The following is a 26,539-nucleotide window of genomic DNA, read 5'->3' as shown; positions in this document are numbered from 1 at the left end:
GCTTTCTGCATCATCAGATTTATGTGGTAGAAAACATTGCTATGTTGTCCTTTAGTGTTGCCAGTTCAATTCCCAGTATCATTTGGAAACAAACTGGTACTTTTAACAGTGTCCACACACACCCCTTCATCCCTTGAGGGTTGACAGCACTTAATTCATTTTAGCCATTCATAAATTCATAGGGATTACATGGCGGATGCTGAGACAGGACCTAGGCAGGATGGACAGGTGCAGACATTGTCAGAGAGATGCTCTGTGACGTATCTGGGGTGTCATTTTGGCCATTTTAACTCAAAGCCAGAGAAGGAAGTAAAACTGCTGAGGTTCATGCAGTGTCTGTGCAACTGTCCTTGTTGTCTCTGGCTCATGAAAATCATTTTTTTTTCCTCTTTCCAGTGCACGCTGCAGTTATAGCCATTAATGAAGCTATTGAAAAAGGAATAGCCGAACAAACCATTAAAACACTAAGAAACCCAAATGCAGTTTTAACTTTAGTAGATGAAAGCCTTGCACAGGAATACCAGAAGGAACTCTGGGAAGCCAAGAAAATGAAAGAGGAAAATGCAAGACTGAAGGTATTTAATAAGATTCTCAATAATATGGCTCTGAGTGGTAGGTTTGAAAAAGCCTTGATGTTACCAGTGATCATTTGAAATCACCTGGCAGTGGTCTCTATAGCCGTAGGCAGTTGGCTTGGGTGCAGTGTAAGGGCAAAAACAGGCCATGCACTACGTAAAGAAAAGAGGTTTCCTTTCGTGCTGATTCTTTACAGGTTACAAGGGTTGAAGGTCATGTCATAAACGTATGACTTTACCAGGAAGTGTGGAAGTAGCGGCTCACCATCTTCCCTTGTTCAGCCTCACCTGCAGACCTTGTATTAGCCAAGTTACCTGTAGATTTGTTAGTAGAGGTTCATGACTTGGTATGATGAAGTGGGAGCTGATGTTTTTGAATTCGCTGTCCTATTTGGCCTTCCCTCCTCTGCAAGAAGCCTGACCCTGCCTTCCCAGCTAGCGTGACTGAAGACTTTCCTGGTGTGCCCAGCTTCCAGTTCCTGGCCGTCTTTCTGCTCCTTAACATCTTGCTCCGTCAGCCTCAGCTCCGTCACCAGAACTTTCCACTCAGTCTCGCTGCCTTGTCTGAGCTGGTGGCTTCTGCCCACATGTGGCAGGCTTGCCCACCCCGCCTGCCGGCCTTCCATGGTGCTTTGGTGCCACAGCTCTGCTCTGCTTCTCTCAGTGTCTCTTCTCAGAGTTCCTGCCTCTGCCTGCGGGGATTCTTTTAAGGTCTGGCCTTGAGTCACTTCTGTCTCTGTTCTTCCTCAGACAGGCTCATCCATATACTGAGGAAAGCGGCTGTCAGTTTGCTATCAGGCCCCTCTAGGGGTCCTCCAGGTGACTTCATCTCTGTGCCATGGGCCTTGCCCCTCACCATCTAGGAAGAGTGCTTACCTCTACCCTGCCCTTCTCACACATGTGCCCTTCCCTGACTTGCCTCTGGAATGACTCCCACGATGTTTCAGAACACCACCACCTCCAACCCTCTGTATCACTGCATTCTGTTGCCTCGTCTTGCCAGGCTTACTTCTGTTCCACACCTTCTACTCTTGCCACTTTGGACCCGGCCTCACATGTGACCCCATGCACTTGTGACCCCACCTTCTCCCATTCTGCAAGCCAAACCCTCACAGACTTCGAGGTTGCCAAATTAATCTTTAACTCCATATCGGATGTCAGCCTCCAGAAAGCTCCGTGGATTCCCTACTGCCTACCTATGGAGTTAAGTACAGGTCCTTCACTTGGCCTTAAAATGCCTCTGAGGGGCACCTGGGTGGCTCAGTGGATTAAAGCCTCTGCCTTCGGCTCAGGTCATGATCCCAGGGTCCTGGGATCGAGCCCCACATCGGGCTCTCTGCTCAGCAAGGCGCCTGCTTCCTCCTCTCTCTCTGCCTGCCTCTCTGCCCACTTGTGATCTCTCTCTCTCTGTCAAATAAATAAAATCTTTAAAAAAAAATGCCTCTGAAATGCCTGCCCAACACCCCCATCTTTCTGGCTAACCCTGGACACAAACTCTATGCTGTAGCCCAATGTGCCAAGCCATCTCACCTTTGCAACCAATCCTGTCATCTACAACCTGCTCCCCACTCTGCCTTCGTAATTAACTGCTCCTTTCCTCCAAGCCCTCCTCAATTGTTTTCTCTTATTCAAGTGTTATTTCCAACTGACTATGTATTTCTCCTCTGAAATGTATTCTGTTCTGTGTATATTTGTTATTTATGGTGTCAGTTTTATTAGACTGGATCAAATGAAATTGCCAACATTCCACTGACTTGGATCTATAATAAATGGTGATATGGTCAAGGGGTCCAACATGATGTTTGCCACATTAGACAGTTAGGCCCTCGCAGAGAGTCAGTGGGGCTGCTGTTCATCTTTGCAATCTTTGCCAGGCGTACCTAACCCTAGTGCCCGCACAGAGCAAGCATTTTTCGATGCCTATATTGAATTCAAATGAATATAAGTAAATGGATTTTCTCACTCTTTGCCTTTTGCTTTTGAATACTGAGCTTTGGAAATATTTAATTTAACCTCAGGAATCAGTGAAGACTTTGTTTTGTAGAATAACTGTATTTCAGAAGAAGAAAGAGATGCCTACGAAGAATTGCTGACCCAAGCAGAAATCCAAGGCAACATCAATAAAGTCAACAGTAAGTAATGGCTTGGACAAGGGAAGTGGATACGCCGGAAGACACAAATTCTCCTTGTCAGAATCTCACCAAAACTCTCCACTGGTATCCTTGTAAAACTGCCTTATGTGATGAAAATTCCTCTCATTGTCAGTGTTGTGCTTAATTATGCCACGTTGTCCAGCAGTTCCCCATGGAAATTTTGGGTGATCTTGCCTCCTCTCCGCATGCAAAACATCTCAAAGTATCGTGAAGCTCGTTTAGCTATCCTTTCCTGTTTTATCATAGGTGCAGTGTATGTCCTCTTTTGAACCTATCCCTCACTGGGCTAATATGGAAGGCTCTTCGGTAAAAGATTATGACTTAGGGCCTGTTGTTTCTTGCCCATGATTATGTGACAGCATTTGGAATTGGAAATGTATTGTTGACACCTCTGCTCTTTACCACTTCCCAGTCATTAGTCTGCAGTTTGTAAGAATTGTTTCCTTACGGCTTGTATAGTTTTTTGGCAAGTGAACGAGCCTGGATAGGCCAGTGAAATGGCACGGTGGCAGGTTTGATTCCCATGTCCCTGAACCTCTGTGGAGCCTCACGGTTCAGTTCCTCTTTGTACCCATTTTAGTTGTGTGACTATAAAGAGCAGAAAACTCAGGTAATTAAAATGAGCATATGCAAGTTCAGAGAGATTATTAGTCTCCTCTCCCCTCTCTTATAAAATGTGGTTTTACTTGAAGCAGTGAGGAATTCTACTTGACATTTATTTTCCCTAGGGTAACCTAAAGAGCTCTTACATGCCCCAGAAATGAATATGTGAAACACCATTTAGCCCACTTAATGAAACATGTGAACCATCAGCCAAATTTAAACTTGGGAATATCCACTAACTATAACACTCCTAAATTATGTCTTTGATTCAGGCTCCTAAATGATTTTTGAATGTTCTTAACACCTTCAAAGGAACTATAGGTTTTACCCTGAAGTTTGCTCCCAAGTTGCTGGTAAAGACCTACCCAGAGGGTCCAAACAGTAATCAAGGAGGCCCAGAGAAAATTGACATAAACATCTAGAAGTTAACCACTGAGTAGGTCTGAAACTTCCCTCACACACAAAACTGCTGAGAGCACCCCGGTAAATTTTTTTAAGCGAACACCTTAACATTGTCAAATCCGTGTTCCTCTTCTTTTATTCTTATTTAATTTTGAATGTATTAGTAATGATACATGAAAGATAATTTTAAGTTTCTGCTCTGGTTGAAAGCTGAGAATTTCCTTAGGTTTGACAGAAATGAATTGCAGGAAGAAATTAATATTGCCAGCAAGACAGCTGAGGTCCATACACTCAGTGAAGAAATGATTCCATAACCTTTTGCCATCCTTTATTTTTGAAAAGTTTATGACCACTAAGATAGGTTCCTTCTTCATTTTAAATAAAATGCCTTGTCTACATATTTTAATACTTACTGACATAATTTCCTGACCACCGATTTAATGCCATGTCGCTTATGCATTTTTAAATAAAAGGCATGAGATGATTTGCACTAATGCATAACCAGCTTAAATTATGCAGGACATTGCCGTGTTTGATGGCTTTAAGTGTGTAGAACATGATGATTCTGAAGTTTTTTTTCTCTTTCCATCTGAAAATTTATAGTTGAGTAGAACTAAGAAGAGTCTTGAAAAAACAATAAAGTATATTTTAACCAGTGACATGACAATAAGACAACTCTATGCTTTAAAATATACGAGTATAGCTACATGACAAGTTTTTCTCAACCCTGTAGGTTATTAGACTAAAATGTTAAGGTGTCTATGTTCGTAATTGCCAGAGAAGTGACATAAAGGACAGTTTTGACTCTAATGTCACCGGATCTGTTGGCGGAAGTTTCAGCTTTATTTGACCTGCAGTCATTTAACTTGGGATTTGGCCAATGCGTCCCATTCATTACAAGACATACTCTGTTAAGACCAGGGCTGGACGTTTGGTTAAATGCAGAGTATAAAAGAGTGGGAGAGCTCACTTTATTATTATTTATTTTTTTATTTTTTTAAGGAGAAATGGTTCATAGAGAGTGTCTTAAGGGTATGATTTCCTGGTACTCTTTTACCACCCAGTAGTGCAAACTCACAGAATGGGGTTTTCAGAGGAGAAGCAGGATCCCATCCAAATTAATGACAGACACAGCTGAGAGGCCTCAGCTGGGTGAGGTGACTTTCTGAGAACAGCAGAGGCCATAAATGTCCACTGACCTTCCTTTCTGGATTTTTTTGGTTGGACATATAAATTCTTAGAACAGAAAAATAGGTTTGTGTTCTTAGAGTCCTTTAGAATACGTTTAAGTTTTTGATGGGTATAACTAAGAAGATTGCTTTAGCTGTATTTCCTGTTATTGAATATGTCTCAGGAGAAAGGCTATGGAGGGTAGCTCCTTGGGAATGAGTTACAGAAGATAAATTGTCATCTGTTAAAAGACTTAGAGTAATCTTAGCTGTAATCTAGTCATGTGTCAAGGAGACAGACTAACCCTTGAAAAGCTCTAGAAATCTATGGGTCTGTGTTATTTCTACTATCCTGAAATGTTGTTTTTTTGGTTTTGGGTTTTTTTTTTTAAAGATATTATCTATTTAGAGAGAGTGCATGGGTTCTGGGATAGGAGCAAAGGGAAAGGAAGAGAGAATCCCAAATAGACTCCCCACCCAGACGCAGAGCCTGACACAGGGCTTGATCCCACCACCCTGATATGATGTGAACCAAAATCAAGAATTGGATGCTTAACTGACTGAGCCACCCAGGTGCCCCTGAAACCTTTATGGGGGCAAAATGCTGCTGTTTCTGTCCAGTTTGCTGTTGCCTGGTAGCAGAGTCGATCACTCATTCCCCCAGTTGATTAGCAATTCTCATCCTGTTTTCTGAAAATGATGAGGAATTTACTGTTTCAGGCATCCTCACTTTAGTTATTAAAATTCAACTCTTGGGCAACCCTCTGGGGTCCCCTCCCTCTTTAAGAGCTTTATACTGTATCATTCAAGAAACCTTACTCTTGGTTCAATAAACCTTGCTTTGCTGTCCTCCCCCCCAATTAATTAATTAATTCAGGTCTTCATAATCTGAACATTGCAACTGGTAGAGATCTCACAGAGCTTATGATCTAAACCAACACATTTCTGTGATCAGGTTTTTGTTCTATTTTGTTTTTTTAAGGTGAAGAGATACTGGCACAGACTTATTTAATCATAGGAAGTTTGGTTATAATAGTTTTTTAAAAAACACATCTGAAATGATTTTTTTCTTAAAAATCACACTTCAGAGACCACAAGAGGTGAGGGAAAATTTTCTGAGAAAAATACTGTCCAGGGCACCTGGATGGCTGGCTGTAATGTCACCGGATCTGTTGGCGGAAGTTTCAGCTTTGTTTGACCTGCAGTCATTTAACTTGGGATTTGGCCAATGGCTCCCATTCATTACAAGACATACTCTGTTAAGACCAGGGCTGGACGTTTGGTTAAATGCATGACCTGCTTCGGCTCAGGTCATGATCTCAGGGTCCTGGGATGGAGCCCCGCGTTAGGCTCTCTGCATGGCGGGGAGCCTGCCGCTCCCTCTCTCTCTGCACCCTTCACTCATGCTCGCTCTCTTTCTCTCAAATAAATAAAATCTTAAAAAGAAAATGAACAAGATGGGATCACGAGGGAGACAAACCATAAGAGACTCTTAATCTCACAAAACAAAAAGGGGGTATGGATAGGGTGGTGGGGTTATGGACATTGGGGAGGGTATGTGCTATGGTGAGTGCTGTGAAATGTATAAGCCTGATGATTCACAGACCTGTACCCTTGGGGCTAATAATACATTATATGTTAATTTAAAACAATGAGAAATCCCCTCAGTATCACGTGGCACTGTCTCCCAGTGCTAACTGTGGGTTTCAGTGGTGCTGCTTTCAGAGGGAGGACACAGCAGTAGGGCAGGGCTGGCTTTGGGTGTTCACAGAGCTTCAGTCTCCTTGCAAAGGCAGTACTGATACACAAGGAGCATTCAAGAACAAGGCCTATGGGATCTATATGGCCCAGCTCTAAATACTGTGGGGTTCCCCAAGATGTGAAATCCTCAGGGACTAGAACAGTGAATGACATGAGACCAGAGCTGATCCCAAAGGCAGGGTTTTGCAGGGAAGTCACTCGAGACAGGAGGGGTCTCATAACCCCAGCTCTGTCAATGCTGAGCCCCTTTCAGGGCCTTTCTCCAAAGACTGGATGGCCCTCCAGTTACTGTGTTACCACCTTCAAGCTTTCACCTGTCCTCCAGCAGCAGCTTTTCAGAGTTCATGGAAGGGGACTGCTTAGATTCTAGTCCTTGGAAAGATGGGATGCTTGGGGCAAATAGCAGGGCAAAAAACGGACATTCTGATGAAATGTGACACTCCCAACCTCCACTCAGGGCTGGCTGCCGTGGACCACATCAATGCCGTCATTCGGGAAGGCGACCCCGGGAACACGCTGCTTGCACTGAAGAGACCGGAGGCCCAGCTGCCTGCTGTTTATCCCTTTGCTGCTGTGATGTATCAGAATGAGCTTTTCAACCTCCAGAAACAGAATGCCATGGTAAGTCTGGGGAGACTCCAGTCACAAAGATGTTAATTCTGGGTCGAAGCTATGAGGAAGGATGTTTAGGGAAGGTGAATGGGGCACAGAGTCTTTAACTTGTACTAGTCCCTATTCCCCTGGTCTCTCTATGCTGGGTCCAGGACTGCCTTCCTCATTGACTCCCACTTTTCATCTCCATGAAGAGTCTGCATGGTGAGGAAATGCAGGTAGCATTTGACACACAAACACACTGAAAACAAGTTGTTCTTATGCTCTGATTTTTGAAGCACTTTGGACAAATTCGTTAACTGTGCTGAAATTTTTAAAAAATATTATCATGGTTTTGAAATAGAATACTTAGCTCTGAGTCTGCATTTCTAGAAATGAAGAACATTCACACCATGGCTTTAATTTTTGTCAACTGAGTGCTAGTTAATATGAGAATGGTATTAAACTTTAATATATAAGGTTACAGTAATTAAAACCGTGTGTACTAGTACAGGATTAACAACAATGGAGCAGAATAAAAAGTACTAGAAACAGATCCAAGAATTGATGTATGAGAATGCTAGTATTTCAAAAAGGTGGAGAGAAGAATGAAATCCTTACAAATATTTAGCTGTTTGAAAAAGAAAACGTGGGACGCCTGGGTGGCGCAGTTGGTTAAACGACTGCCTTCGGCTCAGGGCGTGATCCTGGAGTCCTGGGATTGAGTCCCACATCAGGCTCCCAGCTCCATGGGGAGTCTGCTTCGCTCTCTGACCTTCTCCTCGCTCATGCTCTCTCTCACTGTCTCTCTCTCAAATAAATAAATAAAATCTTTAAAAAAAAAAAAAAGAAAAAAAGAAAAAGAAAACGTGACCTCGCTACACATATCAGAATAAATTCCCAACATAAAAAGCTAAACGTAAAAAAGTGACTTAGAAAAATTGAAGTTCTAGGGAAATGTAGAAGAACGTTGGATCTTAAAAATCAGAAATGGGGAGCCTGGATGGCTCAGTCATTAAGTGTCTGCCTTCGGCTTGGATCATGATCCTAGGGTCCTGGGATCAAGCCCCGCATCGGGCTTCCTGCTCCGCAGGAATCCTGCTTCTCCCTCTCCCAATCCCTCTGCTTTTGTTCCCTCTCTAGTTGTCTCTCTCTCTCTCTCTGTGTCAAATAAATAAATAATATATTTTAAAAATAAAATAAAAAATAAATTTAAATTTAAAAAATAAATTAAAATCAGAAATGTTCTATGAAACATTTCATGGGGAGGAAGGGAGGCCAAAAGTATGAATAGTCAAGTCACAAAGATCGGCATATACAATGACAGACACACACAAACAGATATTCAAACTCAGACAGAGGGAAATGTAAATTAATATATTGTTTTGGGAAGTCAGATGGGTAGCATTGAGAGATCTAACATAGCATAGGCATAAATTCGAGACAGCAGGTATCTCCTCCATGGACACAAACCACAGGTTTAACAACAGATTGCACACACTAATATCCAGTGGAGAGAATGAGATTAAAACATCATTATCTAGAAGAGTTTTTTGTAATATGAAATTTCTGTTTAAGGGAACCCCTGTAAATGTTTGTATGAATTAAAAATAAACAGATATACACTAAACGACTTGGATGAGAGGATTTGTTTTCTTATTCTTGCTTACCAAGACTTCTTATTTTCTAAAGAGAAAGATACTATTTTGTAAGAAAAGAAAAACAGGGTATGTTCTGAAATTGCACTTAAGCTCTTGTTTTCTAAATAGAAAGGTACTATTTTGTAAGAAAAGAAAAATAGGTCATGTTCTGAAATTGCACTTAAGTTCTTTCATTAGTAGTTTTTCTTCTGCACCACCAGCTTTGAACCCCAAGGCTGCTCATACACTAGCCCAGTCATTCATCCGTAACTGGTCAATGGTCAGCCTATGATTCTCCAACCCTTTGTTTTTCCTTGCCTTGCTGCTGTATACCATGTTAGATTTTTGTGGACAATTACTAGAAGGAGTAGAAGAGGTGGATCTCAAATGATTCTACCGTACTTTTTTACTTATAATTTTATACCTCCCTTATGTCTTTAACTTGTAGTTAATATAAGAAATTTGGATCAAATTTGCTTACATGCTCCCTGTAATAACCCTTTCTTCCCATTTGTTTTGGAAGGTAAAAGTATGCCTTGTTACTCTAAAATCCATTGCTGTGGGTTACCTATGGAGATCCAGAAAGCTATAATGCATTTTAATATAAATATTACATTGTATATATTAAATACAGAAAATATCCTAAATGTAAACACAGTTATCAGCATTTTTTTCTATTCATTTTCTGCTATTCCTTCAATATACGGAAGAAATATATGTTCCTTCAATATAATGGAAGAAATAACCTTTTTGAAGTTGGGCCGAGTGAGTATAAAATGGTTAAATGGAAGAGAACATTGAAGGGGGAGGGTGTTCAAAAGTTTCATATGTGGTTTTTAAAATTATATTTGACTATACAATGTTACCTTACTGTCAGGTATACAAGATAGCCACTTGGCAAGGTTATGCTATATGCTATGCTCATCACAAGTGTAACTACCATGAGTGTGTTTTTTTAAGCCAAATCCAAAATTAAAAAACATACATGCTTTACTGACTTCACATTTCTTCAAATATCCAGACTTCATAGTATGTTTTAAGACTTCCATCCAATTATTGGTACGTCTGGGTGGCTCAGTCAGTTGGGCATCTGACTTGTGATTTCTGCTCAGGTCATGATCTCATGAACTGTGAGATCAAGCCCCACATCAGGCGCCATGGTGGTCATAGAATCTGCTTAGAGATAGTCTCCCTCTGTCCATGCCCTTCTCGATCATTTAAAAAAAAAAAGAAAAGAAAAGAAAATTTCTAGAAAATTATTAAAAAGTGACTCAATAAATTTTGGAGGGGACTAGAATTGATATTCTTAGCTTAATGATTTTGGTTTATTTTTCTGGGGTTATAACTTAGAGGTAAAATTCTCCCCTTTTCCTTATCTTTAATTTAAACTGAAAATCACTACTGAAAAATCAACCTCACACTCTCAGCCAGTGACAGCATTGTCTAATCCTTCATTTAATTATTTGGTAAGTCTGAGCCTGTATGCAGCTACTATAACCAATGGTGGAAATCAGCTAGGGGAATGCAGATGTTTGAGGAATCAGAACCATTGCTTGTCATTAATTCTCTCCTAAAATGACCAGCTAAGAAAAAACCCAGACCCCACTCACCTCTTCTTTAAAGCCAATAAAAAACAGGTGGCCATTGAACCTTCTCTCTCCTGGGTTCTCAAAATCTTCAACATTTCTTTGTTCTTTGAAATACATGTTCTAAAACCCCATCACATACATGAGGTGTGTGATTGGGGAAACTTAGATCGCATGTATTTTCCAACAGAACTACTTGGCCCACGAGGAGCTCCTGATTGCAGTGGAAATGCTGTCTGCTGTTGCTTTACTAAACCAGGCCTTGGGAAACAGTGATCTTGTGTCTGCACAGAATCAACTCAGAAGCCCAACAATAGGCCTCAACAATCTGGATGAGTCATATGTAGAACGGTAAGGGAACATCTTCTAAGCCTCTTTTAAATACAGAAATGTATGTTTGGCAGATCTCACAAATTGAAGATTCGCTCCTTGCTGAAGAGATCCATGTATTGTACTCAGTTCCTCAAGAGCTAGGCTACGTTGTAATATGAGTCCCTCCCTCCCCCCTTTTCTTTTTTTACAATATTTCTTTTAGGGGGAGAAAGAATCTAAAAATGACCATGCTGTGACTATTACACACTGACTTTGTCATTACCAAAGGTGATGTGATAGGCTAAAAATAGAAGAGCTATTGAAAACATACCTTCCCTTGGGCTTTTTTTGGAGACCACTAAGTGTAGAAGAAGAAATTTTAATAATGATCCAGTCCAATTATTTTATTTTACTGATGAGGAAACTTAATTTGGGTTTATGGACCCGCAGCTGGGCAATTGAATCCCAAAGCCCATTGTTTTGATTGTTAAATCCAAGGAATCCTGAAACCACCGTGGGTCATGGCAGTGGGTGACAGTCTTAGTATCTTCCATGCTAGTAGGTAGTACAGTTGATGGTATAAAACACTACAGCAGCTCTAGAGAGAAAATTAAGGGGCCAGAATAAGGAGTCTCTTAGAGATTCAGTAAGACAAAAGCCCAAGTAAAAGGAGTGATTTTGCAGCCTGGATACTTGTTAACCGCTAGGGGGCGATATCTGCCCAGATCCTGACAAAGCTCTTTTCAGATAACTGATTCCAGCCAAACTGCTTAAATAGACATTGGATCATTCTCTTGGGCCATACTCAATTGTACGAGAAAATTTAAGACTTTAGTTTTTTTTTTTTAAATACTTGACCACTTGTCTGTATAGAGAATGGCCCCAAAGTAGTGGGACAGAGGATTTTCTGGTTTGGTTTTCTTGGAGAAACCACTCTTCTTGTTCAACTTAAATGTGGCCACCTGATAAATCTAACTCCTGAGTCTAGTCCCAAGGTATTTATTTCTTCCTTTACTATTTCTAATGGCACTGTTGTCTTCCCCAGGCTTAGAAACCTCAAGTTCCACTCTGCCTGGCAGAGGAAAACAGCCTGATCATTACTCCCTATCAGCAGCCAGTCTGTGTGTGTAACATCTCTGCACAATGTTGCTGTTTCCCAGCTACCAACCAATTGGACTTGTCATTTTTGCTTCTGTGATAACTTCCAAATTGGTCCTCCTGTGTCTTTAATGTCCTCCTTCATTCTCACCTAACTGGGCTTGGCTGCTGCCCCTCAGTGCTTGAGTGGAAGACAGAGCTGGTGAGCTCATCACTTCCTTATGAAGTTCACAGCCCAGTGGGGCTCTCATGGGATGTCTTGGTGAGGTAATTGTCACGACTGTCCCCCAGATTGCACATCCTGGCCACTGCCCTCTAAATAACTGCCTCCTTCCAGATCACTAATGTTGATTACCAAAATTCCTTCCTATCTGTCCCCCAATTTGCAAATAACCCATTAAGGAAATGATCTCACACCCCACTTGAGACTCACTTTTTTCCAAGTGGAAAACCACAGATACAACCTCAGAGTTCAAGTATTCTATTTGGGAAACTTGAAAAAAAAATGTTCATTTTAATCACATTTTTGAAGTCTGACTTAAGCACCTTCTGGGTCAGCTGAAAGATGAGTACCAACATGAGATTTCAGGGTCCCCTTTGGTTCTTGGACTGACACCTGATGGACTGACATTGTCTGCTTTTTAACCCAGTTGCTGGAAGCCCAAGTTCTCAGGTTTTCAAGTTGAAGAAATGGGTTCCATCACGGCCTCTCCCAACGGTTGTCCAAGTTCTTTATTGCACCATGCGTGGGGGCAGGGCCACCTTGATGAAGTCCTACAAAGCATCTACCTGTTTGCCACGGCTTCTACACTTGACCTGTGGTTCCCCAGGAAGACTCTTCTAATTTTCACAAAAGCGATAGAGAGCTGGTATTGGCTCTAGGCATATGCTGTCCCAGATTAATTGTTCCAAAATGTAGCTGTGGTTTCAACGCTCTCCATTTGATTGGTCCTTGTTCTCACATGTAGTAAGAACAGACTCCTTTCTCTGAGCACATCGTTCTGACCTTCGCTCCAGCTCTCCTTGAACCTCATGCTTCCATCAGGCCGGATGCAAGCACACTGTGTACTTCCTGGCTTGTCTGCTGCTGTGCGTGCTCCTCTCACCCCTGAGAATGGGGTGCCTCTTGCCTCTCCTGGCGCATGACCGGAGCTCCCCACCACAGAGGATGCTCTGGTAGCATCACATTATTTCCATGTTTCTCCCCACCCCCAGCTAATGTCATCTCTCCGGAGAGAACTAGCATGATGTGGTTCAAGGAACACAGATCGCATCAGGGCCAAAAATATCTGAGTCTGACTTTGGACAGCCTTTCTTCTTCATCTCTAAAGTGCAGAAACACCTACTCTGCATCTGTGGAACAGCACTGAGGGTTAAGTGCTTGGTTTGGCCCCTGTGTCAGGGCAAGTGTTCCACCACTAGGGTTTTCCTTCCACTTCTCCTTCCTCGGAACTCTGTGATTTCTCCTCTTAAAGACTATCTCTTACGGCCTTTTGTGTGCTCTGCTTTTATAGCCTGCTTGAATTTTTGTCTTCTTAACCACTGGACAGAAAACTCCTTGAAGTAGAGGCTTCACCTTGTTCATCCGAGACCCCTGCCGTGTCTGCCACAGGCTTTGCCCCATTTGTTTGATGTTAGTATAGATCTCCTCAACTAAATTGGAATCGTAATCTCCTCAAAGCTTGAGAAGTCTGTTAGAAATGTGGTGTTATTGGTCTGCCCACAGCCACCAGTGAAGAGGGCTCTGGGAGACATGGAGGGAAGGCCTTGGACCTCTCTGTAAGGGTGAACCACAGAGTGTTTCCTATAGCTGATGCCTGGGGACTAATACATGGGAAAGACTTTGCAGCTCTGTTGTTTTACTCCTAAAATGTCTTCCTTTGGCTACTGTTTGTTCATCTCTAAAGAAGTGATGGGCAATGGTGGGGTTTTCCCCATGTTCATCCTTAAGCTTTCTCATTTTATTCCCACTGGGTCATGATTTAGATGTTAAGCATGTGAAATGTCCATAAGGATTTTGCACTTGCTTACAGAATGGTCTCTGTCCAAAAGGGATGCTAGGGAGTGCAAGTTGACATTTTGTTATTGTTACTCAATATTATTGTTTATGTATTACTAGTGCAACAGAGTGCTTCTTAGGCTTATAAATTTTGGTAAGGCGAAAATCTCAAATGTGACTGTTAGCCACTTTCAGGCTTGAATTTGATGATGCGTTATTCAGCCACAGATAAAAGATCATCACTACCACTTTCTATTTTGAATGTTTTTTCTCTCTCAAACTACCCCCTGTGGACAGCACCCGAGTGCTACCATAAAGCATGCAGAATTTGGAGAAAATCGGTCACAACCAGGAAACCAATTTTAAACTTCCTGTGGTGTACTTTTTCTAACCTCTGCTGTTAGCAATCCAAAGGTGCTACTCTGAAGTCCAAATGCAGGGGCGCCTGAGTGGCTCAGTGGGTTGAAGCCTCTGCCTTCGGCTCAGGACATGGTCTCAGGGTGCTGGGATCGAGCCCTGCATCGAGCCCCACATCAGGCTCTCTGCCCAGTGGGGAACCTGCTTCCCTTCCTCTCTCTCTGCCTGCCTCTCTGCCTGCTTTTGATCTCTGTCTGCCAAATAAATAATACATAAAATCTTTAAAAAAAAAAAAAAGAGGTCCAAGTGCATAGTGAATACGTATGTGGAGGATTGGCCTTTATTTCCCTGATGTAATGCAAAAGCAAACTAAACTATTGAATTTTTCTACTTGGGTCTAGAACAGCTCATGTTCATTTATGTTTGTAACATTGGTTCTGTGATTTTTTAAATGGGAGAAAATGACTCTTAAGAAACGAGTTTCTTAGTACCATATCAAGATGGGTAATTTTCTTCCCTAAAACTTCCCCAAACAAGACAAGTAATTGAAGTGGTTGACCAAATCCTCTTTGCCAGAGGGTTGTGCATAGTGAGGAGGGTGAAGGGTGAGAAATGAGGGGCCAAGAATGCCATAGCAGTGAGCGGACACAGAGGGAGGTTTTTGGGTAGCTGCTGTGAAGCCTTAGGAGAAACGGAGAGGTGAGGACGGACTTGATAGTATTCTCATTCACCTCCCATACTGTGTCTTCAAGAAAACATACACCAAAGATGTATGTTACTCAGCAAGGTTTCTGGATTTGTATTTTATTTGATTCCTCACTAGACCTCAAGATAACCCACCTGGGTTAAGCTTACAGGGGTAAAGGACTCTGAAGTTCAGATTTTGGAAGGAACAAGAAAAATAATAAAAGGAACCCTTGATACAAAGGTTGAGAACCATGGTGTTTCTAAATTTTACCACGAAAAGTTATCTGAAGCCTGAGCAAAGCCAAAACATGCAAAGGGATGGAAAATGAAAAACTGGGTTGGGGGTTGGGTGTGATTTCACAAAGTTGAGAACAAAGTGTTTTTTTTTTTTTCTTTTTGTTTGAGTTAGATATGAGGTTGGGTTTTGAGGCCCTTTCATTAAACAACATTTGTTCATAAAGTATCTTTATGAAAACACACCATTATACAAGGGAGCTCGCCTTGTGTTCACAAAGCTGCACAAGACAATTTTGTGTGCCTTTCTGCTCTTAATCGCGTAACATCTACTTTTGGCTATGTGCCAAATTCAAGATGCATGAGATGAACAAAGAATGGATGTTGCTGATGAACATGATCGTTTTCTTTTCCACAGTTACACAAATGCACTACTCACCTTTAAACTGGAAGCCTTATCCCAAGGACAAGATAACTTAAGCTGGAATGAAATTCAGAATTGTATTGATATGGTTAATATGGAAATTCAAGAAGAAAATGACCGTAAGTATAGAACACTTCCCTTCTCTTAGTATAATGAGAGAATAAGGTGTCTGGACAACTTAGTTCCCTAAATAAGGGCTGCAAATTTTTGCTCACGGAACTTATGAGAGTCCACCCCCTGATAGGCAAGTATATATTTATATATAAATTTTATGCCTGTAATACCGCACCAATGTATTACATACATTACAAAACATAGATTAAAAAAGACATAAAAGGATAGAATAAGAATGCATAAATAGAAGTCCTCGTGTTTTCTTATTTATTCATACTTCAGAGATGGATACTGTAGAAAATTCAGACTTTTAAGCACTCAACTTTGGCCTTTCATTTGGGCTTTCTAACCTTTACTTTAGGATCACAAATCATGAGGATTCACCATATATCTAGAAATTAGGAACCACCTACATGAATGTGGACAATCCCAGGAGGGTATGTCCTGAAACATGCTTTCTTGAATGTCAACTTGCCTCCTTCTCATTTGCCTCTTGTTTACAAAAACAGAATGAAGAATGGGGGAGGGGGGCTATATAACTCAGCAATCAGTGTATAGTGACTGCTTTTCTGTAGCACCAACTACCAAATTCAAGTGTCAAGCAGTCTTTCCCATCATAAGAACAAACCAGCACCATCATCTTTGGCTTTGTCTGAGCTGTTTGATTCATCAGCAACATTTGGATTAAGATGGCTGATGGCACTGACCTCCCCTCCAGCTTTGACCTGCTTTTCTAACTTGTCCTAAGTTTGCTCAAAGAGTAGGCAGATACTTCTCTCACAAGCTTGGGCTGTTCCAGTGTGTTTTGGTGAGGTCTCAGGTATGGTCTTTGAAGGCAGAATCTAACTTTGGGCTAGTAAAATCACTCTTGAAATAAAACATATGACTTTGTTTCTTGATTGCACTTGCATAACTTTCTTTGCTTTCTTGACTGTTTCCTGTGAGCCCTGTGCCCAACACCAAGGCAGGGCTGGTGGTGGTGGTGGTGGTGTTAAACACCTAAGTCCCTAATAGGTAACAGGTGTTCAGATGTGCTGCCCTGACCTCCAGTTCACAGATGTACCACTGTTGTACTGATCCCTGGACAGTTTCTTCACTGTGTCCTTTTTAGGTTATTTAAATCTCCAGTTCCTCTTCTCTGACCACACAGCTCACTGCTGCCTCTGATTGTCTTGGACGAATGCATAACAGGAATCCCTGCGATCAGATGCTTTACATACAGCCCCCTTAGCTCTTCTCTGGCACATTGCCTTGGCAGCTGGTAGTTCTTGCCAGAAGTTAGCCAAGAGGGAAGCACTAATCTGAGCAGATGTCCACTATTATCTGGTGTGGGGAGCCTGTTTCAAGTCTCAGGCCCCCAGCCCCCAGCTCTCCTGCCCTGCTACTTGACCCCTTGCTGCACACTCTTGAGTTGCCTGTACCAGTGGTTCAGGTGCTGTGGCTAATGCAACTCAAGGGTAGGACTCCTGTTTGGTTAAGCAAAACAAAGAATTGGTCCCATCTTGATTTTCTCACTTTTCCCTAGTTCTTTCAGGCAATATTCTGTCCAGGTCTGCTTTAGTGATTTCTATATGTTCTGCTAATACAACAGAGTTGTGTTAGTTCTCAGTGCTAAATGGTTGTATTTTATTCTTATTCTTCCCCCCACCTTTAAGATTTAGTTGAGAGAGCAATACTGTGAGCGGGGGAAGGGTGGAGGGAGAGGGAGAAGCTTATGCAGACTCCCCGCTGAGCGTGGAGCCCCACAGGGAGCTCAATTTCACAACCCAGAGATCATGAGGAGCTGAAACCAAGAGTCAGACGCTTAATCAACCAAGCCACCCAGGTTCCCCTTGACTCTCCTTCTTAATGTTGATTAAAAAGCTGGGTGAAGGATGCCATTTTGTCCCAGATATCAAATAGAGCCTTTACTTTTTTTCAGGAAAAGCAAAACAAGTAGTATTTGTATAATTTTAAAAAAAGAATTTTTTTGGTAGATGGATATTATTCCTAAGCAAAAATATCTTTGGATTGATAAGGGATTTATCTCTCTAAGCAGCTGTATTTCTGGTATTTTCCATGGGCTATTATCACATGACCACTATCCTATTCCTTCTGACGATCATGTTATGAAGGGCAGTTATTTTAGAGACTTCCTTATCAAATTTCCTTTCTAGAATTTGGAGAATTCAGTGCAGAGTATTTAATATCTCTGTGCTTTAGTTTGTTTAGTTATGTCAAAATGAGGTATTTCCAAAGTTCTTGACATATTGGGTTTGATATCCTATGTTTAGGTAATTAATTTAAAAGCTAAGTGAAATAATATGCCATTATGAACTGGCATGAATTGCACTATAGAGTAATTAAATCATCTGAAAAAGCTAAGGATTTTTCATGGACATCTTTTTTTTTTTTTTTCCTGTTCAACAACACAAATTTTATTTTATTTTTTTTTCCAATTTATTTATTTTCAGAGAAACAGTATTCATTATTTTTTCACCACACCCAGTGCCCCATGCAAACTGTGCCCTCTATAATACCCACCACGTGGTACCCCAACCTCCCACCCCCCCGCCACTTCAAACCCCTCAGATTGTTTTTCAGAGTCCATAGTCTCTCATGGTTCATCTCCCCTTCCAATTTACCCAAAAGCACATACCCTCACCAATGTCCATAACCCTACCCCCCTTCTCCCAACCCCCCTCCCCCCAGCAACCCACAGTTTGTTTCGTGAGATTAAGAGTCACTTATGGTTTGTCTCCCTCCCTATCCCATCTTGTTTCATGGATTCTTCTCCTACCCACTTAAGCCCCCATGTTGCATCACCACTTTCTCATATCAGGGAGATCATATGATAGTTGTCTTTCTCCGCTTGACTTATTTCACTAAGCATGATACGCTCTAGTTCCATCCATGTTGTCGCAAATGGCAAGATTTCATTTCTTTTGATGGCTGCATAGTATTCCATTGTGTATATATACCACATCTTCTTGATCCATTCATCTGTTGATGGACATCTAGGTTCTTTCCATAGTTTGGCTATTGTGGACATTGCTGCTATAAACATTCGGGTGCACGTGCCCCTTTGGATCACTACGTTTGTATCTTTAGGGTAAATTCCCAGTAGTGCAATTGCTGGGTCATAGGGCAGTTCTATTTTCAACATTTTGAGGAACCTCCATGCTGTTTTCCAGAGTGGCTGCACCAGCTTGCATTCCCACCAACAGTGTAGGAGGGTTCCCTTTTCTCCGCATCCTCGCCAGCATCTGTCATTTCCTGACTTGTTGATTTTAGCCATTCTGACTGGTGTGAGGTGATATCTCATTGTGGTTTTGATTTGTATTTCCCTGATGCTGAGTGATATGGAGCACTTTTTCATGTGTCTGTTGGCCATCTGGATGTTGTCTTTGCAGAAACGTCTGTTCATGTCCTCTGCCCATTTCTTGATTGGATTATTTGTTCTTTGGGTGTTGAGTTTGTTAAGTTCTTTATAGATTTTGGACACTAGTCCTTTATCTGATATGTCGTTTGCAAATATCTTCTCCCATTCTGTCAGTTGTCTTTTGGTTTTGTTAACTGTTTCCTTTGCTGTGCAGAAGCTTTTGATTTTGATGAAATCCCAAAAGTTCATTTTTGCCTTTGCTTCCCTTGCCTTTGGCGATGTTCCTAGGAAGATGTTGCTGCGGCTGAGGTCGAAGAGGTTGCTGCCTGTGTTCTCCTCAAGGATTTTGATGGATTCCTTTCTCACATTGAGGTCCTTAATCCATTTTGAATCTATTTTTGTGTGTGGTGTAAGGAAATGGTCCAATTTCATTTTTCTGCACGTGGCTGTCCAATTTTCCCAACACCATTTATTGAAGAGGCTGTCTTTTTTCCATTGGACATTCTTTCCTGCTTTGTCGAAGATTAGTTGACCATAGAGTTGAGGGTCTATTTCTGGGCTCTCTATTCTGTTCCATTGATCTATGTGTCTGTTTTTGTGCCAGTACCATGCTGTCTTGATGATGACAGCTTTGTAATAAAGCTTGAAGTCCGGAATTGTGATGCCACCAACTTTGGCTTTGTTTTTCAATATCCCTTTGGCTATTCGAGGTCTTTTCTGGTTCCATATAAATTTTAGAATTATTTGTTCCATTTCTTTGAAAAAGATGGATGGTACTTTGATAGGAATTGCATTAAATATGTAGATTGCTTTAGGTAGCATAGACATTTTCACAATGTTTATTCTTCCAATCCAGGAGCATGGAACATTTTTCCATTTCTTTGTGTCTTCCTCAATTTCTTTCATGAGTACTTTATAGTTTTCTGAGTATAGATTCTTAGCCTCTTTGGTTAGGTTTATTCCTAGGTATCTTATGGTTTGGGGTGCAATTGTAACATCTTGAAGGTGCATTACCCTTCCCACCCCACCCCTACCACATACTTCAAGGTCTAATCTTGTGTCTGAATTGTGATGTGGATAAGCAACTAATGGGACATGATGAATGTGGAAGGAGAGTTTAATGGAGAAGCTGCCAAATACATTTCCTCAGACTTAGATGCTCCGTCAATTTCTTACTGAAAAGTTTACTTTTCCCCATAGAACCGTAGAGGAGCTTCATTTTAACTACGTAGTATAGACAAGGTAGTTTTCTTTCTTTGAATTTTTACTTTTTAAATTTGATACGTACCCTTCTTTGTAGGTTACCTCATCTGGTGTCTCAAAATTGCAATCTGTAAGAGAATGCCGGCTCTTTCATTTGACTAAAACATTATAGTCTTGTATGATGGTTTTAAAAAGTGGGTCATGCCTCTGTATGCTGCCTACGAGAGACTCACTTTAGACCTAAAGACACCTGCACTTTTGAGACATGGAAAACCATTTATCATGCTAATGGACATCAAAATAAGGCTGGGGTTGCAATTACATCAGACAAACTAGATTTTATTTTTTTTAAAGATTTTATTTATTTATTTGATAGATAGAGATCACAAGTAGGCAGAGAGGCAGGCAGAGAGAGAGGAGGAAGCAGGCTCTCTGCTGAGCAGAGAGCCCGAAGTGGGGCTCGATCCCAGGACCCTGGGATCATGACCTGAGCTGAAGGCAGAGGCTTTAACGCACTGAGCCACCCAGGCATCCCAGACAAACTAGATTTTAAACCAAAACTATAACAAGAGGTGAAGAAGGGCACTGTGTCATAATAAAGGGCTATATTCAACAAGAGATCTAACAATTATAAATATTTCTGCCCCCAGCATGGGAGCACCTGGATATAAAAGTCAATAACAAACAAAAAGAAATGCATTGATAATAATACAATAATAGTATGGGGCTTTAACATCCCATTTATAGCAATGGACAGATTGTCTAAGCAGGGAAACAATGGTTTTGAGTGACACACTGGACCATATGGATTTAACAGATATATTCAGAATATTTAATCCTAAACCAGCAGAATATACCTTTTTTGAGTGCACATGGTACATTCTCCAGATCACATACTGGGTCACAAATCAGGCCTCAACAAATACAAAAAGACTGATACCATACCATGCTTATTTTCTGACCTCAATGCTATGAAACTTAAAGTCGACCACAAGAAAAAATTTGAAAAGTCCATAAATACATAGAGGTTAAAGAACCTTCTACTAAGGAATTGATGGATTAACCAAGAAATTAAAGAAGAATTTTTAAAAATACATGGAAGAAATGAAAATGAAAACAAAACAGTCCAAAACTTTTGTGATGCAGCAAAAACGGTCTGAAGAGGGAAGTAGATAACAATACAGGCCTACCTCAAGAAGCAAGAAAAATCTCAGATACACAACCTAATCTGACACCTGAAGGACCTGGAAAAAGAAAAGAAAATAAAGCCTAAAACCAGCAGAAGAAGGGAAATAATGAAGAGCAGGAGTAAATGATATAGAAACAAACAAACAGGACAGGTCAATGAAACTAGGAGCTAGTTCTTTGAAAGAATTAATAAAATTGATAACCACCAAGCCAGACTTAACACAAAGAAAAGAAAAAGGACCCAAATAAATCATGAGAAAGGAGCAATCACAACCAACATCACAGAAATACAATTATAAAAGAATATTATGAAAAATGGTATGCCAACAGATTGGGCAATCTGGAAGAAATAGAGAAGTTCCTAGAAATATTCTAAACTACCAAAACTGAAACTAAGAGAAGTAGAAAATTGGGTCAAACCCATAACCAGCAAAAAAAAAACTGAATCAGAATCCGTAATCAAAAAATCTCCCAACAGGGGACCTAGCTGGCTCAGTTGGTTATACATTTGACTCTTGATTTCAACTCAGGTCATGGATGTGAGGGCGATCTGGCTGCGACATCTGTCACCCCATTGATCGCCAGGGTTGATTCAGCTGATCTGGCTGGCTAGGCGGGTGTCCCCTTCCTCCCTCACCGCTCCATGTGCGTCCCTCCCGAAGCTGCGCGCTCGGTCCAAGAGGACAACCTTCCCCAATAGAGGAGAGGACCGTTCTTCAGTCAAGGGTATACAAGTAGCTGCGCTCCCCTGCTAGAACCTCCAAACAAGCTCTCAAGGTCAACTCAGTTCATGATCTTGGGGTCTTGGGATTGAGCCCCTCCTGGGATTGAGCCCCTCCTTCGGGCAAGGAGACTACTTGGGATTCTCTCTCTCCCTTCCCAGCCCTCTGCCCTGCCCCACTTGCACCCTGTCTCTCAGAACAAAAACAAAGACGTGAAAAAACTCAAACAAAAGTCCAGGGCCAGATGGCTTCCCACAGAAATGTTCTACCAAACATTTAAAGAGTTAATACATATGTTTCTCAAACTGTTCCAAAAAAATAAAAATGGAAGGAAAATTTCCAAACTCTTCCTACAAAGCCTCATTATCTTGATTCCAAAACCAGACCCCACTAAAAAGGAGAGGTACAGACCAATATCCCGGATACAAAACTTCTTAAGAAAATACTAACAAGTCAAACCCAACAGTACGTAAAAATAATTATTCACCACAATCAAATGGGATTTACTCCTGAGTTGCAGGGGTGACTCAGTATTCACAAATCAGTCAACGGATACACCACATTAATAAAAGAAAGGGTGAGTACCATATGATCCTCTCAACAGATGCAGAAGAAGCATTTAACAATTACAGCGCCCTTTCTTGATTAAAATTCTTCACAGGATAGGGTTAAAGGGAATATATACCTCAATATCATAAAAACCATATGTGAAAGACCCACAGGCTGATATCAGCCTCAATGGGGAAAAGTGAGTAAAGTCTCAGGATACCAAATCATTGTACAAAAATCTGTTACATTTCTATACACCAATAATGAAGCAGCAGAAAGAGACATCAAGGAATCAATTCCTTTTAAAATTGCCCTTAAAACTAGAAGATACCCAGAAGCCAATCTAATCAAAGAAGCAAAAGATCTGTACTCTAAAAATTATAGAACAGTTATGAAAGAGATTGAAGTTGATGCCAAAAACAGAAAAAAATTCCATGCTCATGGAGTAGAAGAACAAATGCTGTTAAAATGTCTGTACTACAGAAAGCAGACTACACATTTAATGCAATTCTTATCAAAATACCACCAGCATTTTCCACAAATCTAACACAGTCCTAAAATTTTTATGGAACCACAAAAGACCCCAAATAGCCAAGCAATCTTGAAAAAGAAAAGAAAAGCTGGAAGCATCACATTTCTGGACTTCAAGTTTACAAAGCTGTAATCATCAAGATAGTATGGTACTGGCACAAAAACAGACACATTGATGGATGGAAAAGAATAGAAAACCCAGACATGGATCCAGTGTGGTCAGCTAATCTTTAGCAAGGCAGGAAAGACTATCCAGTTGAATAAAGACAGTCTCTTCAACAAATGGTGTTGGGAAAATTGGACAGCAACATGCAGAAGAATGAAATGGACCACTTTCTTAACCATACACAAAAATAAATTCAAAATGGAGGAAAAACCAAATTTGAGACAATTTGAGGCAGGTAGCCATCAAAATCCTGGATGAGAATATAGTCAATAAACTCTTTGACATCAGCCATAGCAACATTTTACTAGACTTGTCTCCAGAGGCAAGAGAACAAAAGCAAAAATGAGTTATTGGGACCTCATCAAGATTAAAAGCTTCTGCACAATGAAGGAAACAATTGACAAAACTAAAAGCCAATGTACGAAATGGGAAAAGATATTTGCAAATGACATGTCTGACAAAAGGTTATTATCCAAAATCTATAAAGAACTTAAGAAACTCAACACCCAAAAAAAACAAAAAATCCAGTCAAGAAATGGGCAGAAGACACGAATAGACATTTTTCCAAAGAAGGCATACAAATGGCCAACAGACACATGAAAAGATGGTCACCCTCACTCATCATCAGGGAAATACAAATCAAAACTACAATGAGATACCACCTCACACCTGTCAGAATGGCTAAAATTAACACAGGAAACAATAAATGTTGGTGAGGATGCAGAGAAAGGGGACTGTTGGTGGGAATGCAAGCTGGTATAGCCACTCTGGAAAACAGTATGGAACTTCCTCAGAAAGTTTAAAAATCGAAATACCTTATGACCCAGCAATTACACTATTAGGTATTCATTCAAAGGATATGAAAATACTGATTCAAAGGGGCACATGCACCCTGATGTTTATAACAACATTATCAGCAATAGCCAAATAATAGAAAGAGCCCAAATGTATATTGCCTGATGAATAAAGAGGATGTGATATATATATGTGTGTATACATATACATATAACATATAACATGTATATGTTATATACATATAACATACATGTATAACATACATATACATATAACAATGGAATATTACTCAGCCATCAGAAAAAATGAAGTCTTTAATGAATACTGTTTTTCTGAAAATAAATAAATTGGAAAAAAAAAAAGAAAAAAGTCTTGCCATTTGCCACCATCTGGATGGAACTAGAGTATGTTATGCTAGTGAAATAAGGCAGAGAAAGAAAGATTCCATATAATTTCACTCATATGTGTAATTTAAGAAACAAAAGAGATGAACATATGGAAAAGGGATAAAGGAAAAGGAAACAAATCATAAGAAACTGGGTTTTTTTAGAAATTTTATTTTATTTTTTATTATTAACATATAATGTATTATTTGTTTCAGGGGTACAGGTCTGTGACTCATCAGTCTTACACAATATACAGTGCTCACTACAACACATACCTTCCAATGTCCATCAACTGACCACCCCATCCCTCCTACCACTCTCTACTCCAGCAATTCTCAGTTCCATAAGAGACTTTTTAAAAATATGTTATTTACTCATTTGAGACAGATATACATATAGATAGATAGATAGATAGATAGATAGAGCATGTGAGCAAGCAGGAGCAGTGGGGAGGGGCAGAGAGAGAAGCAGATCCCTGCTGAGCAGGGAGCCTCACATGGAACTGGATCCCAGGACCTGGAGATCATGACCTGAGCTGAAGGCAGATGTGTCACCATTGGATCCTCCCAAATACCCCTCCATAAGAAACTCCTAATGATAGAGAACAAACTGGGGATTGATAGAGGGAGGTGGGGGCATGGATTAAATGTGTGATGGGCATTAAGGAGAGCACTTGTTATGATGAGCAGTGGGTGTTACATGGAAGGGATGAATCACTAAATTCTACTCCTGAAACCAGTATCACACTATATGGTTAACTGAAGTTTAAATAAAAACTTGAAAGACTTAAAAAAAAATTATTTGTAGAACAAATAGAGAGCTCCGCTCTGGATGTGTTGTTGATGAGGGAGACATCTTATGTAAGCAACAGACATTCTAATTCCTTTGTTCTACTTCTTGTATTTTGTGTTTTGATTTTGGTCACAGTAATTGAGTATCTTTTTTCTAAAAGCCATCTTTTATTTACTTTTTTATGCAGATGGCTTAGCAAATTCCTAGGGATAGAGTTAGTGCTTAATGAATGTTTAATAATGTTCTCAAAAATAAACCTCTTTTCCTCTCAAAAAACTAAATAAAGAAGTGGGTCCTGGACTGAGGCTCAGCAGTGGGATTTTCCCTTTTCTTATAAACAGGAAGTGATGCAGATGTGCCCAGGGGGCTTCTGGGTAGGTCTTTCAGCCCCTATGAGGTCATTTACTATGACCTCAATGGCTTGTATTCTTAGAAACATAACAAACAAAAACTTAAACAAGTGATTTCAATCAAGTCAGCTGGAATGCACTCATTCCCAGGTGATCAACCATTAGGAACATACTTTCTCTTTCTCAGACATAATTTTGTTAAGGTCACTTTTGGATGGGGTGTTTAAAAATATTTAGAACAGTCTACCAAAGGGACTTGGTGTCCCGAGAATGACATGAAGTAGTCTATATTCTCTGGGTATAACTCCTACAGGATAAAATGATAATACCTTGTATGTGGGTAATACTTACTTTCCTGAGTTCTTCCAGTGTTTTTAAGATCATGTAACTTTCATATTAGAGAAGTGTTTCTGCTTTTTCTTTAAATATATTTAATATTATAATCTGGAATAATTTCTGGGCATTTTAAATTGTCCCTTTCCTTCTATAGATAAATCTTTTCATTCTTAGCAAGGTGTGGGTCATCCATCCGGGAGATAATTTAGCTAAATATTTAACTTAATTTGAGCATCAGGATAAAGATAGTTCTTAAAAATTACAGTACTTACTCTCTTGTTAAGAGTGTTTCTGTGTTTGAAAAGCAGCTAACAAAATGACAGTAAGTTTAGCTTTAAGAATGTTTATTTTGTAAACCCCGCTTGTTAATGTTTCATATCTTTATTAGTTCTTATCTATCAGCACTAACCCGGGAGGCAAAAGCCCCCTGTGAGTGTGTATGTGTGTGTGTATAT

At 40.4% G+C, this 26,539-nt stretch overlaps 1 protein-coding gene across 2 annotated transcripts in view; it reads left to right on the top strand.

Moving 5' to 3' along the window:
* IQGAP2 (IQ motif containing GTPase activating protein 2) overlaps nucleotides 1–26,539 on the top strand; it is a 287,508-nt gene that overhangs the window by 165,739 nt on the left and 95,230 nt on the right. For both annotated transcript variants that reach the window (XM_044266779.1, XM_044266786.1), the window contains 5 exons: nucleotides 397–575; nucleotides 2,620–2,707; nucleotides 7,121–7,284; nucleotides 10,671–10,831; nucleotides 15,586–15,710. In XM_044266779.1, coding sequence (XP_044122714.1) covers nucleotides 397–575; nucleotides 2,620–2,707; nucleotides 7,121–7,284; nucleotides 10,671–10,831; nucleotides 15,586–15,710 — 717 coding nt within the window. The remainder of the gene's footprint in view (nucleotides 1–396; nucleotides 576–2,619; nucleotides 2,708–7,120; nucleotides 7,285–10,670; nucleotides 10,832–15,585; nucleotides 15,711–26,539) is intronic.

The sequence above is a fragment of the Neovison vison genome, chromosome 1 (assembly GCF_020171115.1).
Source record: "Neovison vison isolate M4711 chromosome 1, ASM_NN_V1, whole genome shotgun sequence".
Lineage (NCBI taxonomy): Eukaryota > Metazoa > Chordata > Mammalia > Carnivora > Mustelidae > Neogale > Neogale vison.
The sequence above is the reverse complement of the archived record's forward strand: the minus strand, read 5'-3'. Positions and strand labels throughout refer to the sequence as shown.